This window comes from Phyllostomus hastatus, unplaced genomic scaffold (assembly GCF_019186645.2).
Source record: "Phyllostomus hastatus isolate PE091 unplaced genomic scaffold, TTU_PhHast_1.1 phas_scaffold_555, whole genome shotgun sequence".
NCBI lineage: Eukaryota > Metazoa > Chordata > Mammalia > Chiroptera > Phyllostomidae > Phyllostomus > Phyllostomus hastatus.
The window spans coordinates 13,066,655-13,087,601 of NW_025334036.1; the positions used below are offsets into that span (position 1 = coordinate 13,066,655).

At 54.6% G+C, this 20,947-nt stretch overlaps 1 protein-coding gene across 1 annotated transcript in view; it reads right to left on the bottom strand.

Annotated features, from left to right (window-relative positions):
* The window catches only part of ATP10A (ATPase phospholipid transporting 10A (putative)), a 101,580-nt gene that overhangs the window by 54,066 nt on the left and 26,567 nt on the right, over positions 1–20,947 (bottom strand). The window contains 1 exon segment of the mRNA XM_045825045.1: positions 6,625–6,829. Within this exon segment, the coding sequence (XP_045681001.1) occupies positions 6,625–6,829 (205 nt within the window).

Here is a 20,947-nt window from a genome sequence, read left to right on the forward strand (position 1 = left end):
TTTTAGCCACACGTACTACATGAAGTGAAACACACACAAAGAGTTTCCAAGTCCTGTAATAAAATATTTTTGGATGAATGCTTCGGGCTAGCCTGGTATTATCAAGTTCGTGGCACTGAGCTCCTTGCAGAAGCACCACAGCATTTATTTGCAATTCCAAGGCTCAAGGGAAAGAATCTGGCAAAGCCACTAGGATTAGAAACAAACAAACAAAAAGAGTCAAATTAGACCATCAAAATGACATCCCCCTGAAGTGAACACAGTTGATATTATAATGCACGGGAAGTCACAAATAATCACATCACCTCCCTAAGCAACGGCTGGATGTCTGTGCTTGCTGAAATTAAAATTTGTCTCTAAATATAGTTAGCGGCCCTCGAGTCCTTTTCTTTCCCCAGTCTTTCCTGTTCCATATTTCATATCCTGCCACAGAAGCCTGCGGTTGTGAAATCTGACCATGAAAATGCCCCGCTGTATACATTACGGGCTTAGTGACTTAACTTCAGTTCCTCCTAGAAAACCATGATTCTTTCTGTACGGGCTAGAGAGAGACGGATCCCGTGAACAGACCCAACATCTGTCTCTGTTTGCCAGTTGGGTGATCAATTGTTTCCTCCCTCCATTCCGCAGCAGAGAAGGTAGCTGATTTAATCGAAGCCTCACAACCCGAAAAGCTTAAGGAGAAAGAATCTTGCGGACTGTACTTTTCCCCCCACCCGCTTGTTTTCCTGCGCTAGAGATCATTTCGGGAGCATGGGCAGGTGGAAACAAACAAAAAAGAATATCGTTTCCTCCTACGTAGTTGAAATTTTAAAGTCGTTTTTCTGAGCTCCTTGAATTCTGTCAAGTAACTTGGGGGAGGGCATTGTGTTTTCACTGCCCCACAGGGCCTGGTGCACCGCAGCGTCGATGGGAATGCCGGAAAACGTCCGTGCACCTGACTGGTGCGGCTCAGTGGGCTGGGTGTCCACCCGCAAAGCAGAAGGTCACAGGTTCGGTCCCCGGTCAGGGCACATGCTTGGGCTGCAGGCTTGGTGTCCGGGTTGGGATGCATACCAGCGGCAACCGATCTATGTTTCTGTCTCACATCAATGTTTCTCTCCCTCTCTTTCTCCCTCCTTTTCCCTCTCTCTAAAATCAATAAAATACGTTTAAAAAGGTCTGCGTGAAGCAGTCGTGAAGTCTCAGAGTCCGTGCAGGCTTGGACCCTGGCTACATCTCTGAGAAGAAGGCTTCCCAGACTCCTTCCCGCCCAGGAGAGATTCCACATGCGTCTTGTTAGAAATGTTAAAATGTAGCACAGTACTTTGCAGACCAGCTGTGAACAGGAGGAGTCTGACAGGAACTCAAGGAATAAGTGTAGCCAACTGCAAAGAAGAATTCAATGTGTAATTGACCAAACAGTGTATCTAAACTGTGGCTTAAGCCTCCCTTCCATGGGAAATGAAACCACCCCAGGACCACCACACCTTGTTTTTGAACAGAGCACCCCAGCCTGCGAGCCCCTTGAGTTCGGTGACAGTCTTGTCCTTCCTCCTCAGCAGGAGCACGCAGCAGGCACGCACGCACACGTGTGCACTCGCCCACGCTGCCTGGGAGCAGCTGGCTCTGGCAGCCTCATGGTGATAGCTCTTCCCGCAAACCTCACCAGCGAGGAGCAGATGGCCCTGTGGGTGTCTGTCGCTGGGATGTGGGCACTAATCCCAAAGGTCCATCCAAGAGAGAAACTGGAGGGAATTTTTTAAAAATTTATTGATTTTGAGAGAGAGACAGGGATCTGTTGTTCCACTCACTGACGCGTTCATTGGTGGTTTCTTGTACGTGTGCTGACCGGGAATTGAACCTGCAACCTGGGCGCATCGGGACAACTGAGCTACCCTTTCCAAGGCCTCGAGGGTCGTTTTCGGTCAGTAAATTAACCAACACAGAAGTCACCTCCTAGATGCCTCCTCCTGGACGCCAACTGGCTTTCGGGGCCTCAGGTCTGGGCTCCGGTAGTTTCCAGGGAGGTCTGCCTGCCCCACCCCCACCGGAAATACCAACACCCACCTGCCACGTCACACCCCTGCCTGGCTTTAACATTTACTCCTCAGCACCTGTGGCTCACCCACCTTCTGCCTAACTTATTTGCACAGGTCGTATGAACCCCATAGGGGGCCCCATGGGGCTTGCTGGTTTTCATCAATGTGGTGCCCAGAGCTGCGTTTGATGCACGGTAGGTATTTAACGCATACTAGTTGAAAGAATGAAAAAAAATCACAAAAATGAGTCTCTGGGGAAAATGATTTTACAGGAAGATTAGCCACCTAGAAAGCTCCTAATTCTGCAGAAAGGACTGTCCGGCTGTCCCAGATGAACTAGAAACTTCTCTATTCACATTGGGGCTGAATGCATGCAGCTTCACATGCAAGGCTGCGCGTCTGAGCGGATGCCTGGTGTCACACGGAAGACCCAGATGCTGGAGGTCCCGCCCCCCGACGCCACCTGAGGAGGCGGCAGAACCCAGAACTGGCTCCCGCATCTACCTGGGTTCGGGACACCTGGGCAGAATCTCCTCCCTTCACCTTTTCTGTTTCTTGTCTATAAAAGGGTGTGAAAAGGTTGACCTCACAAGATTTGTAGACAGACATTCGTACAGTGTTTTTAAATGTTTGTGCTACTACAGATGTGAGGCATGATGAAACGTGGTCCCCCAGGAGTTATTACTGCGACAGTTTCAGGTTTGGCGTTTGGGTCCAACTTTTAAAATATTTACCGAGTTTTTAGAGAGAGAGAGAGGAAGTGGGTGGCGGGGGTGGAGAGAAACATCCACGTGAGAAACATTGATCGGTTGCCTCCCGTACGTGCCCTGACTGGGAATCGAACCCACAACCTTTTGGTGCATGGATGACGCTCCAATCCACTAAGCCACCCAGCCAGGCCCAGGCCCAACTTCTACACAAGTTTACTTTGAAGTCTCAATACCTAGGTCTCCATTTGCCTGAGACCAGAGGGCTGAGTGGTTTAAGTTCCTGGAGCTCCTGGCCTTGTACTTGGATTTGGGGGTCTGGACAGGCCACAGATGCACTGTGGTCCTGCTTCTGGCCGTTCCATCCTGTTTGTCCAGTGCTCTCATTAAATAAATTCCTATTTTCACCTCTGAGAATTATTCTGAACTGTGTGATTGCCTCCAATAGGTTGCACACAAATCCTCCCTATCCTAACCTTCACAAAAGGACTCTGCCCCTCCTTCCGGAAGCCCCCCTGACCGCCGAGTTCAAGTGACTGTTTCTTACTACCCTTCCCTGAGCAAACAGGCTCATCCTAAAGGACTTCTGGCGAGGAAGAGACGGAAAGAGCGGTTATGTTGTGCCTTGTCAGCAGAGGGCGCTAGAGGGACGCGGCTGGAGGAAGGGGCCGGCCTTCCAGTGGAGGGGTGTGTGGATTTCTTCACTGTCCGGTCCCAGGACAAGGACACGGGGCATGATTTTCTCAAGGGCTCGTGGAGCCCCATCCCACCCCAGCCTCTGTCAGGGGCCATGCACTGAGGGTGGCATCCCTAGAGCTGGCTCCATCAGTGCCCGGTGGCCAGCAGCTGGCCCTGGCATCTCCCAGGTTCCCCAGACTGGTACCTCCCTGCGGGCAGCTCCCCGCGCCCCTCCGGGCCCACTTCCGGCTGGCACGGCCCCTGCAGCTTCTCGGCCACGCCGTGGGCACAGAGTCAGCTGTGGGCGGCGGGGGGGGGCACTGCATCCCTGGGGCTAGCTCCGCCCCTTCTAACTGCCCCGCCCCTTGCCAGAGTTTCTCACATCGAACTCGCCCTGGACTTAGCAGGGGTGGTTTCTCCTCCCCGCGGGACCCTGACGGACGCGCCCAGTCAAGGCCTCCCTCGGTTGTCTCCTCTGCTGTGCAAACCACATCCAAGTCCTCCCAGGCGCCCCCTCTCATCATAGTGGCCACACAGGGCATCTTACAGTGCCACCGGGGCGGCTCTGCCCCTGCGAGGGACACTAGCTGACCGCACGCTGTGCAGAGGGCTGGAGCGCTGGCTTTCCCATCGCTGGGCTTCTGGAAGCCGGAGTGTCTTATCTTTATTTCCCCGGGGGCGGTTCATGTATTTAATAGTAATAATAATAATACATTTCAGAACAATATAGGAAAGGGTACTATAAAAATGTCTTTAGACATTCAGGGAGAAAGGGGAAAAAGCAGAAGGTGAAAAAATACACCCAAAACAGGGTCTAGAACGTGCATGCATAGTGAAGACTTTGGGTGCTGAGAATAATAGGTTTTGAAATCCGAATTGCTTTGGATGTTCATTTTGGCAATTTTGAATAAATGACAGCTCGGCTCCATCTCCTTCCTCAGGCACTCACGGGCCCCGCAGTAGATGTCTGTCTGCAGCCACCGGTGAATTTTTAACATGCAGCTTGCAAACCCCGTTTGTATAAAGCTGCCCTGAGCTCTGAAGGGCGGCTGCTGCTGTTTTGGGAGGAACGTGGGCAGGAGAGGCTTTTAGATAAATATTACGGGGATGTGAGCAGCTGACAAAATGGGGAGACAGGAAACAGGGACTTAATCCCGAGAGTCGACCAGCGTGACCCCTAGGTGGCTCTCCCTGACCCGCACTCCGACCCACACTCCGACCCTGCACGCTCTGCTCTCCAGGTGTGATGTTTCCCCGGACTTTGTGCGCGATCCAGAGCGTCGTCCATTGCGTGCCCCCGTGCGCCGCTGTTCGGATGACAGCTGGCCCCTCCGCCCGCGGCTGCCCCTCTCACAGAGCGATGCCCAAGCCTGCCTCTCTGTTTCCCACTGACCCCGTGCTGAGATCGCGAGAACGGAGCGGGGCCGTCCCCTGGCTGGTCTCGGCTTAGTCCACACAGCGATCTGTGCTCTGGAGCGCGGCTAGGAGCTGGGTTCTGGGAGTCTCATGGAGAAACCCAGCGAGAGGCTGACCTCAGGAAGCCCTGCAGCAGCTGGGCCCCGGGGCGGGAGGGCAGCGAACAGCGGGGCCACGTTCATGACCAGACCCTGCAGCACATCAACACGGAAACTGGAAACCGCCTGCACTTGGCCTTGAGGGTCCCTAACCAACACTTCACCAGCTTCCCTAATTTGGGGGAAGAGTGCCTCATTGAAAAAAAAAAAAACCTGCACTTTAATTTTCGGCATGATTGGCCTCATTCCAAGAAAGATTTGAGGAAGCTAACAAGCATATACTTAGTGCAAAAAAAGGTTAAAATGAGGAAATTGTGGTGGAAGTGGGTGGGGGCACAGAGGCATATAAGCCAGATGCTGGCGGTGAGCCCGAGCACATGGCCAGAGACACGCATGATGGGGAGGCAGGGATGCTAGCACCCCAACACCCCTGCCTAATGAACCCCCTCGCCCCAAACGCCAGCAGGGTCCTGACTGCAGGGCCGGCTCCCCTGCGGGAGCTCAGCGGCTCCACAGCAGAGGGAGGAAACCCCCAGTGGGTGGCACTGATGGACACACAGCAGGTGCCACTGGAAAACCTTCCCCGGTCACATCGTTTCCGAACCACAAAAGCTCATGGTCTTGGGCGTTTCTTCTTTTTTTAACCCTCGCCCAGGGAGACGTCTTTTTTTTTAATTGATTTTACAGCAAGAGAAGAGAACAATGAAAGAGAGAGGAAGAGAAACATCGACATGAGAGAGAAACATGGATCAGCTGCCTCCAGTATGTGCCCTGACCGGGGATCGAACCTCCAGCCCAGGTGTGTGCCCTGACCCTTGGGCTGAGGACTCAGGGCAGAGCGGGAGTTGGGAGCAGCTGCGAGAACCAGCCCACGTCCCTTTCAAACACGTCCGGATCCCCGAGGGCCACCGGCACTGCGGTTTGCTCCCCCCGCATCCTGCACAGACCTGGCGAGGGCAGGGCGGGGACAGGTGGTTGGACATCCTGACAGGGCTGGCCTCTGCAGCCGCAAGGCAGCTGGGGAGTGCAGTGGTCAGAGCCCACTTCCCTTCCTAAGCACGCTCAGGCTGCTCAGGCTGTGCCGCGGGGGCTGTGGCTGGGGCTCCTCTGTCGCGGAACTCAGGGATGCTGAGGCCACACACGCCCCGGAGGAGTCGCGGGCCCGGAACAGGCTGTTCGCGGGCAGCAGCTGGGTCGGCGCCGGCAGCCAGCGGGTCACGGTGTTTCTGGTAACTTTAAAGGGACTCCAAACACAGGTTTGAGAAGCCCAAAGGTGGACAGTGAAAATCGGAATCGTAAACACCAAGTCCTGCCCTGGCCGGGTGGCTCAGTGGGTTGGAGCATCGTCCTGTACACCAAAAAGGTCACAGGTTCGATCCCCGGTGAGGGTGTGTACAGGAGGCAACTGATGGATGTTTCTCTCTCACATGGATGTTTCTCTCTCAATCCCATCCTCTCTAAAATCAATTAAAAAAACATCCTTGGGTGAAGATTAATTCCCGTTCCCCATAGCCACAGACCAGTCAGGGCTCAGGCATGTCAGGGGTCCCCTCAGACATGCCTGGGTCCCGCCTTCGTCACCTAGGAAAAGCAGCCCAGCCTGATGGGGGTGTGCAGGAGCTCTGGGGCCCTGGGGGCCAGCCTGTGGCCCTGGCGCCTAGGATGCGGGGGGGGGGGTGGCGGGCGGGGCCCCGGGTCACTCACGAGCTCGGAGAAGCCGCGGACCACCTGCCGCCGCTTCAGGTTGGTCTCCCCGTCCAGGTTGGCGGTCTCGATGTGGCAGAGCCCGTCGGGGTCGCTGGAGGACAGCAGCAGAATGTCCGCGGGGATGATCTCGTTGCAGCGGAGCCGCACGAAGTCGCCCACGCGGAGGTCCTTCCAGAACCGGCTCACGTACTGCTGTTCTTCCCTGCGGAGAAGACTGTCGTTAGCACGGCGGCGGGAGGCCCCGTGGCCGAGGCTGGGCGCACGGAGCTCACGTAACAATTCTGACGACTCCCTGGTAAGTCGAACATTTCCATAATAGAAAGTGTTTTAAAAGCACCATGCACAAAGGCCACAAGTAGTATGACTCCATTGATATGAAACCCGGCATAGGCAAATCCATGGAGACATGAGGCTGATTATTGGTTAGAGTGTTGTCCTGATACACTAAGGTTGTGGGTTCAATCCCCGGTCAGGGCACATACAAGAAGCAATGGATAAATGCATGAATGAATAGAACAACAAATTGTTGCTTTTTTCCTCTCTCTCTCTTTCTCTCTAAACATTAATGAATAAAATTTTAAAAAGCCTCTGGGTGATACTGTTGAAAAAATAATGCAGTGAAACACATTGTACTTTAACCACTACCTTCTGACCAAACACATTGTACTTTAACCACTACCTTCTGACCGGTCGGGTTCCCAGTCCATAAAACAAAGTTACGAAAGAATCTGAATTCAAGCGGTGAGTCTGGATCTCAGGGACTGAGTCAGCCACATCTGTCTCCAGAGCTTTGCGAGAAGCACTGACAGTTTCACACACCTGTTTATTTCACGCTGTGGGTTTGAGGGAACTGGGGCAAACTCCTAGAGGCTCCTCACCAGCTGCTACCCCAGATGCTGAGGGAGAAGAAGCATCCACTTCCATGGTTTTTTTAAAAGATTTTATTTATTTATTTTTAGAGAGGGAAGGGAGGGAGAAAGAGAGAGAGAAACATCAATGTGTGGTTGCTGGGGGTCATGGCCTGCAACCCAGGCGTGTGCCCTGACTGGGAATCGAACCTGCGACACTTTGGTTTGCAGCCCGAGCTCAATACACTGAGCTATGCCAGCCAGGTGCTTAAGCCTCCATGTTAAGCCTCTATTTTCCTGTATTCTCCTAATTCAAGATCCACCAATTAATTACATGCAAGGCATGCTCTGGTTGCTAGGGCCAACAAAGGTAGATTCGATGTAACTCTGTCTTCGGAGATCAAGACAAGGGGAGACCAAACCACGAGGTAGTCGCACCCCGTGGGGGCTGCGGAATTAGGTGCCCAGTGTGAGCACAGAAGCACTCTTCCCGGGCTAACCCAACGCGTCCCTCAAGGCCTGGCGTCCTCTGAGGATGCCCTCCAGCTGTGACAGAATCCCGCCAGGCTCCAGCCCAGGGTCACCCTACGTCTCCGTCCTGGACACTCAACTGTGTTCCTCCTTTTCTGAAGGTCAGACCTTGACCTTGTAACACTGCAAACAACAGCTCCTTAGTCTTCTCCCGACCCTTGGTTGGGTGCCCGCCGAAAAAAGTCTGAAGTTTCCAGAAGCGAAATCACCGCTCGTCCCAGAGGAGGGCAGCGGGCACTCTGAGGGTGAGCTGGACAGGCTTGGCTGCGGCGGGAGCTGCTGGGACACGGCTGGCCCTGGACTGGCACGGGGACAGGCAGAGGGAGGTGTTGATGAGGACAGAGGGGAGGCTCCCGGCGCTGCCTGCGTTCTGTTTACCTTGACTGCATTCCATGGATGGAACTCACGGAAAATAGCGGCGCTTCCCAGCAGCCTGCAATGCTGAAGCATTAGCTCACCTGCCCCTTTGGAGCCCACATTAAAAAAGATTTTATGTATTTACTCCTAGAGAGAGGGGAAGGGAGGGAGAAAGAGAGGGAGAGATACATCCTCGATTGGTTGCTTCTTGTACGTGCTCCAACTGGGGATCGAACCCACAACCCAGGCGTGTGCCCTGACTGGGAATGGAACTGGCGACCTTTCGCTTTGTGAGATGATACCCAGTCCACTGAGCCATGCTCAACAGGGCCAGAGCACGTTTTTAAAGTTAACTTTGGTGCAAGCATTTGATGGCCAGAGGAGACCCCTCCACAGCCCCCGATGTGCCTAGAGACCCCGAGTGATGGTGAGGAGGCTCTGGGGACAGTGTGGGTGAAGACGCAGGGAGCACCAGAAAGTTCCGTGTTCGGCACTGAGTGAGGCCTGGCGCCTGTCAAAAGGCCACAGCTCACAGGGGTCCCTACAGAGGCAGGGCCCTCGGAGACGCAGGTTCAGGGATCTCTTGGGAAAGAAGGGCAACAAGACAGGACCCTGTCGCGACCTCAAGAGACCACAGATTCCGCACGTAAGTCCCCCTGCCCCCGCCCCGTGCACACGTGCAGAGCACTCAGCGCTGGTCTGGGCCCCACACCCATCCCTGCAGCGTCCCGGCTTGCCTCTCTCCTATTTGTTTTTTATGATGTGAAATTAGTCTTTATTATACGAAGGGTGTCACATATATTTCACACACTCTATTATGTGCACATTGTTATATATGTACCGTATTTTGCTCTGTATCATTTTTGGCCCAAACTTCCAAGAAAAAAAAAACCTTCCATTTTAATTTTTTAATTCAATTTGTACTTATTTAAATTTGGACACTTGCTTTTTGTATTAGGAAGGAATTTTAGCATTTAGTTTTGAACACGTTATGGTACAAGAAATTTTATGGAGCGAATAATTACAAAACACACAAGAACAGATACAAGGAACAATAAAACTTTATGTCCCGGTAACGAATTTACGGTATTTACTCGTCATAGAAGGCAGATACGGAATTAGTACTACCCACGTAGAGTGCACATCCTTATTTCCCCCTCAAACATTTGGGCAAAGGGTGCGCATTATACACAGCAAAATACGGTACATATATATAATACAGGTTATACAGTATTATATGCAACCTATAATAATTCTATGTTATAAATAGCATATGTTGATGAAGCTGTCTTTTGTGATTATATATAAGAGTTACACCAATACCATTATTATATACACTATATATTACATATAGTAATATGTTATGTGGGGAGGGCGTTCTATTTATTGTTCCCCCAGCACCTGCATTTGGACAGAGGGCCTTTACAGAAGAGGGTGGCAGTGAGGCCATAGGGGGGACCCTCACCCAAGGGGCTGGTGTCCTTTGAAGAGGAGGCAGAGACGCCTGCATCTCTGCAGAGGGAGGCGGCAAGAGAGGGAAGACCACGTGACGTCCGCAGGCCGGAGACAGAGACCTCAAGAGATGCCAGCCCTCCTGCACCTCGCGACCTTGGACTTCATTTTCACCCGCGTCCGGCTGGGAGGAGCGGCTTCCAGAGAGAATGGCGGCAGCCAAGGGAGCCGGTGGCCGAGGGTCATTGTGCCCGGCAGGCCCCGCACTCTCCCCGCCGCCGTGGGCACCGAGAAAGGCGGGGACGGAAGACAGGACCGAACCCCACCGACACAACTCGGACGCCGCCTCGCGGACCCAGTCGCCCCTGGGTTTCCACACCCCGAACGTCAGTGAACTGCGCACGCGCCGTCCTCTTGGGTCTCTGTGGATACGCTGCGGGGAGGAGAGGACGGGGGACTCTTCTCTCCACGGAGAAGTCTCCGGAGTCACCCCGAGGCCTCCGGAGTTGTAGCCCTACCCGGGCTGACGCCGGCCTCCTACAGGATCCGCAGGCTCCTCCTGAAACATCCGGGTTGTGCTATGTATTATGAGGTTTAAAATCGTCCCGGTCCTCGAGACCATGGGCTTGTTCACAGAAACTTTAGGAAGGAGCACTGTTTAGTTTGCCCACGTGATATTCCTCCCAGGACAGCTGCCACCCCAAGTGGTGGCTGGTTCTGAGATGGCCCGAGATCCCCAGCCCTGAGTGAGGTGGGGGCTGGGCACACTGGGAGCCACTCCTACAGCGGGACTAAGGTGACGAGGCCGTGCACCAGGAGCTAAGGAGCAGGGAGACCCCCGTGGGTGGGCCTGCCGGAGCCACAGCAGCCCCATAAACCGGGGCCCAAGGACACAGGCAGGAAGTCACACTCGGGAAGTGTCCGAGGGCAAAGCAAGGGGCCACGTGGCCAGGGCCAGGAGCCCAGAGCGGCCTCTGGCCTTCAGCCAGCAGGAGCACGGGGTTCCAGTCCGACCACCCTTAGAGAGCTGAGTCCCACCAAGAGCCTGGAGGAGCTGGGCGAGGCTCTGAGCCTCAGACGAGAACCACAGCCCCGGCCAGACCTCAAGTGCAGCCTGTGGAGGGCCGGGGCAGACCCAGCCAAGCGTGGCTGCACTCCCGGCCCCCGGGAACCATGAGGGAATATGTGTGTGTTGTTTTGAGCAGCTGCATCTGCAGTGATTTATTGCCTAGCAGGAGAAGACGAACACGCCGCATGTCCGATCTCTGCACAGAGGCGGGAGCTCGATGCCTCTCCCGCCCCGGCAGCTCCATCTCCCGTTGGGTGCAGCGCACCAAGTCTCCCAGCGTTGGGGTGTGGAACACGCATACCCGAGGGAACACGCCACCGGGAAAGAATGCCGAACCAGACTTGTTTTCTCCTCCCCACGGAGTGCAAGCCCGCTGGAGGGTCTGAAGGATGCTTTAAACCCTGAGGAGGCCTGAGGGTGTTCGTTCTGGGAATACGGGCTGGCATGAATGTTCCAGGTCCGGTCCATGGTTTCTCCACAAAAATGACACCTGCTCAGGGTCTGGAAGGGTCTAGCAGGGTCTAGACGCCAAACACTGATCCGAAGGTCAAAGGTCACGGGTGGAACACGTTTGACATTTCTGACACAGGAGGGGGAAAAAAAAACCCTCAAAATTCTGAAGGTCTTTTCTTAGGCTAATGAGCAGCTTCTATGATTAACTGTCCTTGTCTGGGAAAGTCCGTTTGCAACATTTTACACTTCGTCCCGCTAAACTGTGAAGTTTTAATCTGAGTCTTTCTGGTCCCACACAACACCACGCAGGGGTGTCGGAAAAAGGGAACATCACTAGGGGTGAGAGATTTTATTGAAAGACAAGCAGCCAACAAGAATTTTAACACCCCTTAAATGAATCATTTGTGGCCACTTATTTAGGCCGAGTCGGACTACTTATTCGTGGTAGTTACCTTTTTATGCCAAGCACTTCGTTAAGAGGCAGTAGCTGATCTAGGGAATTGACAGGAGTCACTTTTTGTAGCTCTCCACGAAGGCAGGGTTTAAGGGTTGCTGCTCAGAAAGGGTTGCTTAGTTTTTCCATCTGGCAGGAAGGAAAGCAGCGATGACAGCTGAGTGTCCACTGAGAGATGAGACAGGTGGGGCGCCAAATGGGCGGGGCCAGGCCCTGGGCGGGGCCCTGAGCGGGGAGCCAGCCATCCAGGGGCCTGGGGCGGGGCTGTGGGCGGGGCGTGGGTGGGGCACCAGCACATGGGCGGGGCCCAGGGATGCAGACGCTAGCAAGGGCCTATGGTGCCACACCTCCTGCTTCAACCCTCTCGGTTCACCCTTCTGTTTCCAAGGGAACAACATCTGGGAAAACGTCCCTGGCTTCTGTGCACAATCATTGCAGTTTTACTTCCCTTTTTGCAACGGCAACTTTCCGTGACCCACGCCTGTAAACGCACACTTATTAAGATCAAAGGTCCCCTCCCCAAACATCCCTAGTCCTCCTTCCTCCCCCTTCGCACCTGTCCATCCCTCAACCATGCTTCCTGTCCAGCGCAGTCATTTGAAAGGCAGGGATGTTTTCCAGAAGCGGGCCTCCTGTACACGGTTCCACACCCGCAAGAGGTCAGAACTCCATTTCTCTGTCAGTGCTGAGACGACATCGTCATCATCATCTTAGTGACAGTGGCAGAGCAAAGGGCGGATTCCCCGGATGCTGCTGGCTGCGGACGGGCCAGCCCTGTGCAGACCATGGGCCTCCTTTCCGTCAGCAAATCCTCGCCCTCCCCGCACTCCGCAGTCCCACTCACAGACGTGGGGACTGACGACAGGGAGCTCAGCCGCCCCGTGCATGCTCATTCACACCCCGGAAAGTGCCCAGTGAGGGCCAGATCTGCCTGGTGCAGGTCCACAAGGCCGGATTTGAAAGTATTGTTGATCCGGTGGCCTGCAGGAGGTCAGCTCGGCAAACGCTAAGCCAAAGACTCATCCCTTTTTCCCTTTGAAATCATGCGTCCTGGAGACCACTGTGGTCTGAAAATAAAACTCCGCTCGGCTGAGCGGCTGAGAAAGGGTGGGGAGGCGGGCAGTTCCAGACCTGTGGCGCCGTGTCTGGGGTTGACACAGATATGGCACAGCCAACTTCGGTAACTTCGGTCCGTGTGCCACCACACCTGCCGATTTGCAAACTGCAGGGCCCACGTCCAAGGTCAGAAGTAATCCAGCTGTGGTTTTTGCTACAAACTGGGAAGTGGGCCTTGAACCGGCCACGAGCTCAGGGAGGCCACCTGTGGCTGGGGCCCTCTGAGCTGCAGCAGAGCGACACCACCGGCCTCAGGCCTCAGGCCTCCGGCCTCCCTCTGGGGCTGAAGGGCAGTTTATTCTCAGGGCTTTGGGATAAATGACCTGGAAGCTCGGAGAAGCACTCCCAGCTTGGGCAGGGCACACCTGCCGCCTATGGAGGCCAGGCTATGGACCAACTGGCCCATTTGCAGACAGGGCGTCTCCTGGCTGCAGGTACTGCGTGGTACACTTGCACGCAAAGCTGCCCTGCCCTTTCTAGAAAAATCTCTTCCCTAGAAAAGATTCACAAACAGCACCAAGAGGCAGGCTGGTTCTAGAATGATGGATAGTTAGTGATGATGCCTCCCACCCGGCCAGTCTCTCGCTGAGGGTCACAACGCGGGGGACATTCATGGTCCCATTGAGTTAATTAAGGAGTCACACTCGGTAGGAGGTCCAGCAGGACAGGGCTCCGGCTCGGGGCCTCCGCTGCAACACCCTGGGATCCTGAGCAACCTCTCCAGGCTCCTCCAGCGGGGCCCGTTCACAGTGAGCCCCCAGTAGCCCTTCCCACTCTCGGGGGGGCTCCCGACCGCCCACAGGGCCCTCAACCGAGTAAGGCCACGGTCTCCATTTTCTCTCCCCTTTCCATTTTCTGGGGCATGATCTTTCCCCCCTATTTTTTTTGGAAGTGAGTGTTTTGACTTTGACTAATAAACTCAGAAATACAGTCCAGCGCCATACAGTGACATTTCTGTCCACGACAGACCACACATACATCTTGAGATTATCATGGAACTCAAAAATGCCCAGGGCCTGGGGACACCGTAGCTGTTACAACGTCACAGTGCACTGCACTGCTCACGTGTCTGTGGGGACGTCCGTGTGAACACACCCACGGCACTGCCAGTTGTATAAAAAAAAGTACAGCATGCACAATTATGTGTATGTAATGCTTGGTGATGATAATCGACTATATTACTGTTTTATGTATTCACTACACTGCACTTTTCATCATTATTTTAGAGTGTACTGTTTCTTATAAAGAAAAGTTGGCTCTGAAACCACAGTCGTGTCATGCCAGCGGCAGCCTCGCCCACGACATGTTTATACCGCGTGCCCCGATCACACCATTTCCTCTCGCGCTTGATGTGACCTCGCGTTGTTTTGCACAGTCGCGCGCCGTAGGGGCCTGTGGCCCAGGTGTGCGGTGGGCCACAGCATCCAGGTTCATGTACGTGCGCTACTTTGTGATGTTGGCGTGATAGCGAAATCACCGGAGGACGCGGGTCTGGGAACGTCTTCCCTCGGCCAGGCTGCACGTGACTGCACCACCGACGAACAGCAAGTCCCATCGTCCACGTGATTTGTGGTTTGAATGAAAGCCACAGCTGCCACTTTGTTTTTGTAACTTAGGAGAACGGCGCAATTGTTTACTGCAGTTCGGTGAAGGAGCGTGGGGTGCGCAGGGCTTCACGGACCGAGGCCCGGAAAACGAGACGACAGGGTCAGGGTCGATCCACACTGGTCCACGGCACGGGACAGTTACTCCCCGCAGAGAGAAACCCTCTTTTCCAAACATGAGTTGCTTCTGGCCTGCCTGTCAGCTTACCACGGTTCCTGTTGCCAAAACTCCCCCTGGGTACGTCGGGCATGTTCCAGCTAAAATTGGGTTTCATCATTTCTGTGCCAACGGAAAGAGCGCTGGCCAGAAACCTCGGGAGGCCTCTGTCTCATACACAAGACAGCTGAATGCATGCTCTCTTCCTCCACATGGTTCAAGGTCAAAATAGGTGCACATGTAAAAAAATCTAGAAAGATCCACAGGACACAATGGAGGGAAAGAGAAGACGGGGAAGTGACCTCCCAGGCAAAAACCGATGGCACTGAGATCTCCCGGGCACTAACAGACGGAAGAACACCTCTGGCTCACGAAACAGAGCGTGCACTACACTTTTCTGAGCAAACGGAGCTGAGGAGAAACCAGGACGTGATGAGGCAAACCCTGAGTGGGAGGTTTAGGTAAGAGAGCCAAGGATCTCCTGGAACGATCCTTAGTGCCAAGGCCTGTTTTTCAGATTGTGGACCAAGGCAGGGGGGTGTGGGGGCAGAGAGAGAGGGAGAGGGAAACAGGGAACATTTTCACAGCACTTGAAAAAGACCCATTGAGACTCTAAAACGACCCCCAATTTAATACACACTCATTATACAACACACAGAGACAATAGCTTTAAAGCAAGGTTTCTCGACCCTGGCACGCCTGAGGCCAGCCCGTAGTTCCTCGTGGAGGGCTGGCTGTCTCGTTTTCCAGGAGGTCGAACAGCATCTCTGGCCCAGGCGGGAGATGCCTGCTGCCTGCCCCTCCCCACAGGCTGACGCAGCCAAACACGGCTCCAGTATTGCCAAGTGCCTCCTGGGGGTAAGGGCGGGCCGAGGGGGGCGGACCACATGGCCCCAGGTTGGGGACAGATGCTTTAAAGTGCCCAGGACAAACATTCTGGGAAAAAAAAATGTTTCAAAAGCACACGTGCACGGGGCCAACAGAGTTTAAAAATCTTGTAGGTGGGAGCTCGGCACCGAATCAGAAATGGCAAAATCTGCAGCGCGAACTTGCCCCAGAAACGTTTCGCAACGTCCACAATGTGTCTTCTCTCTCCCTAAACCGAAACATCTGTCTTCGCTGACACCGCCCAGCGGCTCCAGCAGTCAACGCCACCGCAAGTCAGAGGCACCGAGAGAGGCCGGAGCGACTGTGCAGGGGCGGGGCTTACCATCACGAAACGACCAAAGGGTTCCATGGTTTAAACCACAGGCACAAGTGTGTTTTCTAAAATACTTTCTGTTCCAGATGTTTCCTAAAAGCTACCCGTGCTGGAAGAAACGGCCTGATGTGTGTGGGAGGCCCATGTGCACGCGGGAGACTGCCCTCCGTGGGAGACCGCCCCCGGGGGCGTCAGGATGGTGAAGGATACTGACCCATCCCAGGCGAAGTCACAGAGGGCTGTGCGTGGTGCTGGCGGAGACCTCTCCAGGGGTTACAGGGCCTCTGGCTTTTTAGAATGAGGCCCAGGCCCCCAGCCCACCTAGTCCAACGCTAGGATCACACAATTATTCAGCACAACATGCTGGAGAACCCATGTCCCCAGGGCTGAGGAGCCTGGGAGAGCAAAATGACACCCAAGAGCAGACAACTCAGAAACCTCTTTGAGACTTTATTTTTACCCTTGCCTGAGGACATTTTTTCCCCATTGTTTTCTTTTAGAGGGAGAAAAACACTGATGCAAGAAAGAAACATCACTTGGGTGCCTCACGCATACGCCCAGGCTAGGGATCGTATGTGCCTGGGCCTGGGATTGAACTCACAACCTAGGCATGTGGCCAGGAATCGAACCCACAACCTTTCGGTTACAAGACAATGCTCTAATCAACTGAGCCATGCTGGCCAGGGATCTCTGTGACTTTTAACCTAATTTTTTGGACAAATCGTCTCTACTACAGTCTTTTCTGAATTGGATGGGACACTCTCGACATTTGTAAAGCAGAGAAAACCCTTTGGAGACACTTTTAGTTTTCAGGGTGATATCTTGTATGGGAATTCACTCGGTATGGCGCTCTCACCACACAGGCAGAATGTACATAATGTGATGTCTTAAACCTCGGAGAGGTCCTGGGTTCTTAAGAACTTTTCCTAAGATGCTCTAATTTCTTCATGGTATCTAATAATCCACACCCTTCATTTCCATAAGCGATAGCTGCTTCTTTCTCTCTTTCATTATTTTTATTTTTAAAGATTTTACTTATTTTCAGACAGAAGGAAAAGGAGGGAGAAAAAGAGGGAAACATCAATGTGTGGTTGCCTCTCCAATGCCCCCTACTCGGTACCTGGTCCACAATGCAGGCATGTGCCCTGACTGGGAATCGAACCGGTGACCCTTTGGTTCACAGGCCGGCACTCAATCCACTGAGCCACACCTTTCCCTATGACTGAGTAGTATCTCATTGTGTATATGCATCACACTGCTTCATCCAGTCCTCTATCCAAGGGCACTGTGGTTGTCTCCATGTCTTGGCCACCGTGAATAACATTGCGATGAACATGGGTGCACGTATCTTTGCGCGTGAACGTTGTCAAATGTTGGGGGTTGATACTCAGAACTGGGACGGCTGGGTCACGGGGTAGCTCTAAGTCTTCACTTTGAGGAACCGCCCTGCTGTTCTCCACAGTGGCTGCCCCCGGTGACACAACCATGACACAGCCCCTTTCTCCCTGAAGGCACCGGGCCCTCCTGAGCACCCTCCTAGGTCTGGAGCAGTTTTTGTTCCCATTTTCAGGGGCCGACCTCGCCCGCTTCCCCTTGCAGGTGCTCGGTGCTCCTCGAAGGGTGGTGAGCACTTCTGCTCCGTGTGGTCCCGTCTTCCTCTGCAGCTCCGCTTCTCGGGGCAGGACTTCCCTTTGCTCAAAGGAGGCCAGGCCCCTGGGGAGGACATGGTTACCGTTCTTGGTTAGCCTGTGGGAGTGCTGCTCTGTGGGAGGTGAAGTGGCCCCCGCAAGACAGCAGTGAAGCGTCACCCATCTGTCTGTCCCCAGCGGCTTCTCCCAGCAGCGGGGCTGAGCAAATACCACCCCAGGACCAGCGTGTGTGGTCGCCTGAGCACGCTCGGATGGCCACTGTCCTCGTGGGAGGCCCAGGGACCTGTGTGGGCCCAGGCTAATTTCCCAGAGGTTCTGCTTTGCCGGGGGGCCTCTCACCCCGTACCCCCACTGTGGCTCTCTCTGATGCCATCTTTGAGGTGCCTGTGGCCCCATGGGGCCCAGATGACATGCAAGGCCGCATCCAGATGTCCAGAGATGCCAGCGGCGGCCACTCCACTCAGGCATGTGGGGTTGGAGCGGGGGAGGGCTGCCTTGGAATCAGAACTGGGAAGGTAAAGGCTTCACCGATGACAAGGTCCTGCCCTCTTGTTTTACATCCTAAGGGGATGAGGAGCCACAAGAGCAGAGTTTTCTCACTCACTGCAGGCAGCAGACCCCTGATGCCCAGCCCGCTGCTCAGCTGGGAAGTCTGCCTGAGGCTCCCCGTCACAGACACCCAAGGCCCTGGAGTAGCAGGGGTGTTAAAATCTAGAACTGACAAAGCGGCGGTGACTTCTTTTGCTATAGCTTCTGGGGAGACGTGAGGCACCCTGGGGATCCCCGACGTGGGAGTCCAATCTCGTGTTTCTCCAGGGAGGTGGCGATGGCAGCCGGTAGCTCAGGAAACGGGCTGCACCCCGACCCCATTTTCTGAGAACGGCCCACAAGGCTGGAATTCGGAACAAACAATGAACTCTTTGCTTCCACGGGGAGGCCGGCCAGGCTGACTCTCACCCCACAGTGGTCACTGAGGTCAGTGTTTCCGCTGTGCCTTCACAGTGCCCGGATGAGGTGGTGTCATTACCTTTTTTTTTATTAGGTATTTATTTTTAGAGAGAGGGGAAGGGCGGGAGACAGAGCGGGAGAGAAACATCCATGTGTGGTTGCCTCTCGCACGCCCCCTACTGGGGACCTGGCCCACAACCCAGGCATGTGCCCTGCCTGGGAACTGAACCGGCGACCCTTTGGTTCACAGGCTGGCACTCAATCCACTGAGCCACGCCAGCCAGGGCTGCCATGAAGATACTGAGGGTCTGAGTGGGTTCGGTCAAGGCCCAACGTCTCCCAGGCTGCTCCGAAACCAGGCATCCCAAGATGGCCCCAAACTACTCACGCTTCCAGTTCTGGATTACTCGGGGAAAATGCTGAGACATGGGAATTGCTAAATTGTAGACGTTCTTGACCGTCATTATTCAGGGAAACAAAAATATTTCTCTTTCTTCTTTGGGAAATCGAGCCGGTTACGTGTCCTGGTCACCGCACAAAGATACAAAGATAGAACACGAACCCCTGTGGAGGAACTGAATCGGCCAGGGGGTTCGTGGAGTCCTGCCACGGGGCCTGGGTGCCACAGGGGACTGCCTGTCACACAGGGCCCCGCCGTGGGGACCTGCCACCTCGGGACCAATTTTCCACACATAATAATGACAGCTCTGGGCCTTCCCTCGTGGTCCCTCGAGATGACCAAGTGACAGACCCCTCCCTCAACTCTCCCAGTCATTAGAGATTGAAAGGAAGAAAAAAAAATCGCTTTAATGTTTTTGGGCTTCTCTTTCCGTGGCCAACAATCTAAACGCCGCTGACGTAGAGTTCTGACTGCGGTTTAAGCTGTGTGTTATTAGTAGAAGTACTATTTATTTTCCCAAAGGGTGCCAGGTAGGTGCCAGCTCTGAACTGACTACGTGAACGTATTTTTTTAGACATTTGATTCCTGAACTCTGGAGCCGTGTGCCGGGAAATCCGCCGGGGGAAAAAAGTGACCCACGCCAACAGTGGGTGTCTGAGTTCATGAGTGTGACCGAGGGTCAGTCTGCCGCTGTCTGTCAGGGCCCTGCGGGCACCAGAGGTTCCCACAGCAGGATGCCACCAGGGAGTTCAACCGATGCCTCTGTTCACCCTGGCCGGGTTACTCGGTGGGCTGGGTGTCGTCCTGTGCACGAAAAGGCTGCAGGTTCGATTCCCAGTCAGGGCACATGCCTGGGTTGCAGGTTCGATCCCAGCTGGGTCAGGGTGTGTACAGGAGGCAACCAGTCAATGTTTGTCTTTCTCTCTCTCTCCTCGCTTCTTGTCTCTCTAAAATCAATAAATGTATCCTTGGGTGAGGCTTGAAAAAAAAAAGATGCTTCTGTTCACGCACACAGTGGGTGCTGACCCCTCTTTACGCAGTGGCATCTTCCCACCGGAGGACAGACCCGGAGTGATGATGGATCCACACACGGGCCGGAGTCCTGGGCGTGGCCAGAGCCACACGTGGCCTGGACAGGTGTCCTCCACCTGGAACCCGCCCGGTGTCTCCGGGGGAAGGGCCGACGGGGCCTCAGGACAACACGTCCCTGGGCAGATGGCAGCGGCCGCCGTAATTCGAACTCACCTCGGAGGGGCCCTCGACTCCTTCAGCGGCTGTGGGAATGTGAGGAAGCAGGCAATGGGACTTTTCCAGGACAGAATTCACAAAGCAGGGGGCTTGCCTGTGAGGACTGGTCAGAGGAGTGAGGAAAGGCGGCCCCCTGAGCAGGAGGGACGGCAGCCAGGGCTGGGATGGCTGCCTGCTCGCTGCCTGTCCTCACTGGCCGCCTTCCAGGGGCCTCTCCAGACTCCAGGCTCTCTCCGACGTCTCCTTTGCTCTGTGCCAGGAGTTGTCATTTACATCAGGGACTCTGTCCCAATGCATGTCCTCCGGGGGGTGCCTGAGGCGTCGTGGCCCCTCTGGCAGGGACAGCCACACAGCGTGGCCAGGCCCGTGGCTGCCCATCTCTTGTCTGGGGGCCAGGGACGGAATCCTCACCCTCTAGGGCAGAAACGCCCTAGTAAGAGATGCTGTCCCCAGGGCAGGGGACAGAGATGGCAACAGGGACCAGACACACCGTCTGACCTCCCTGTCGACCAGCTCCTCACTAGGTCACGTCCTCTAGGGATGTGCCCGGGGCCAGGTCAAACACGGGTCACAGACAGAGGTCATCGTCAGCACAGCAAGATGGGTGAGGACGGCGTTCCGTACGACTTCCGTGGCCACGGCCAACCTGGGTTTACGCTTCTTCAAGATGGAACCCTGGCGCCCTGGCTGGGTGGTCCAGTGGTCAGAGCGTCTGCCCCGATCCGCCAAGGTTGTGAGTTCGATCCCCAGTCAGGGCACATACAAGAATCAACCAATGAATGCACCAGTAAGTGGAACAACAAATCAATGTTTCTCTCTCTCCATTCTTCCCT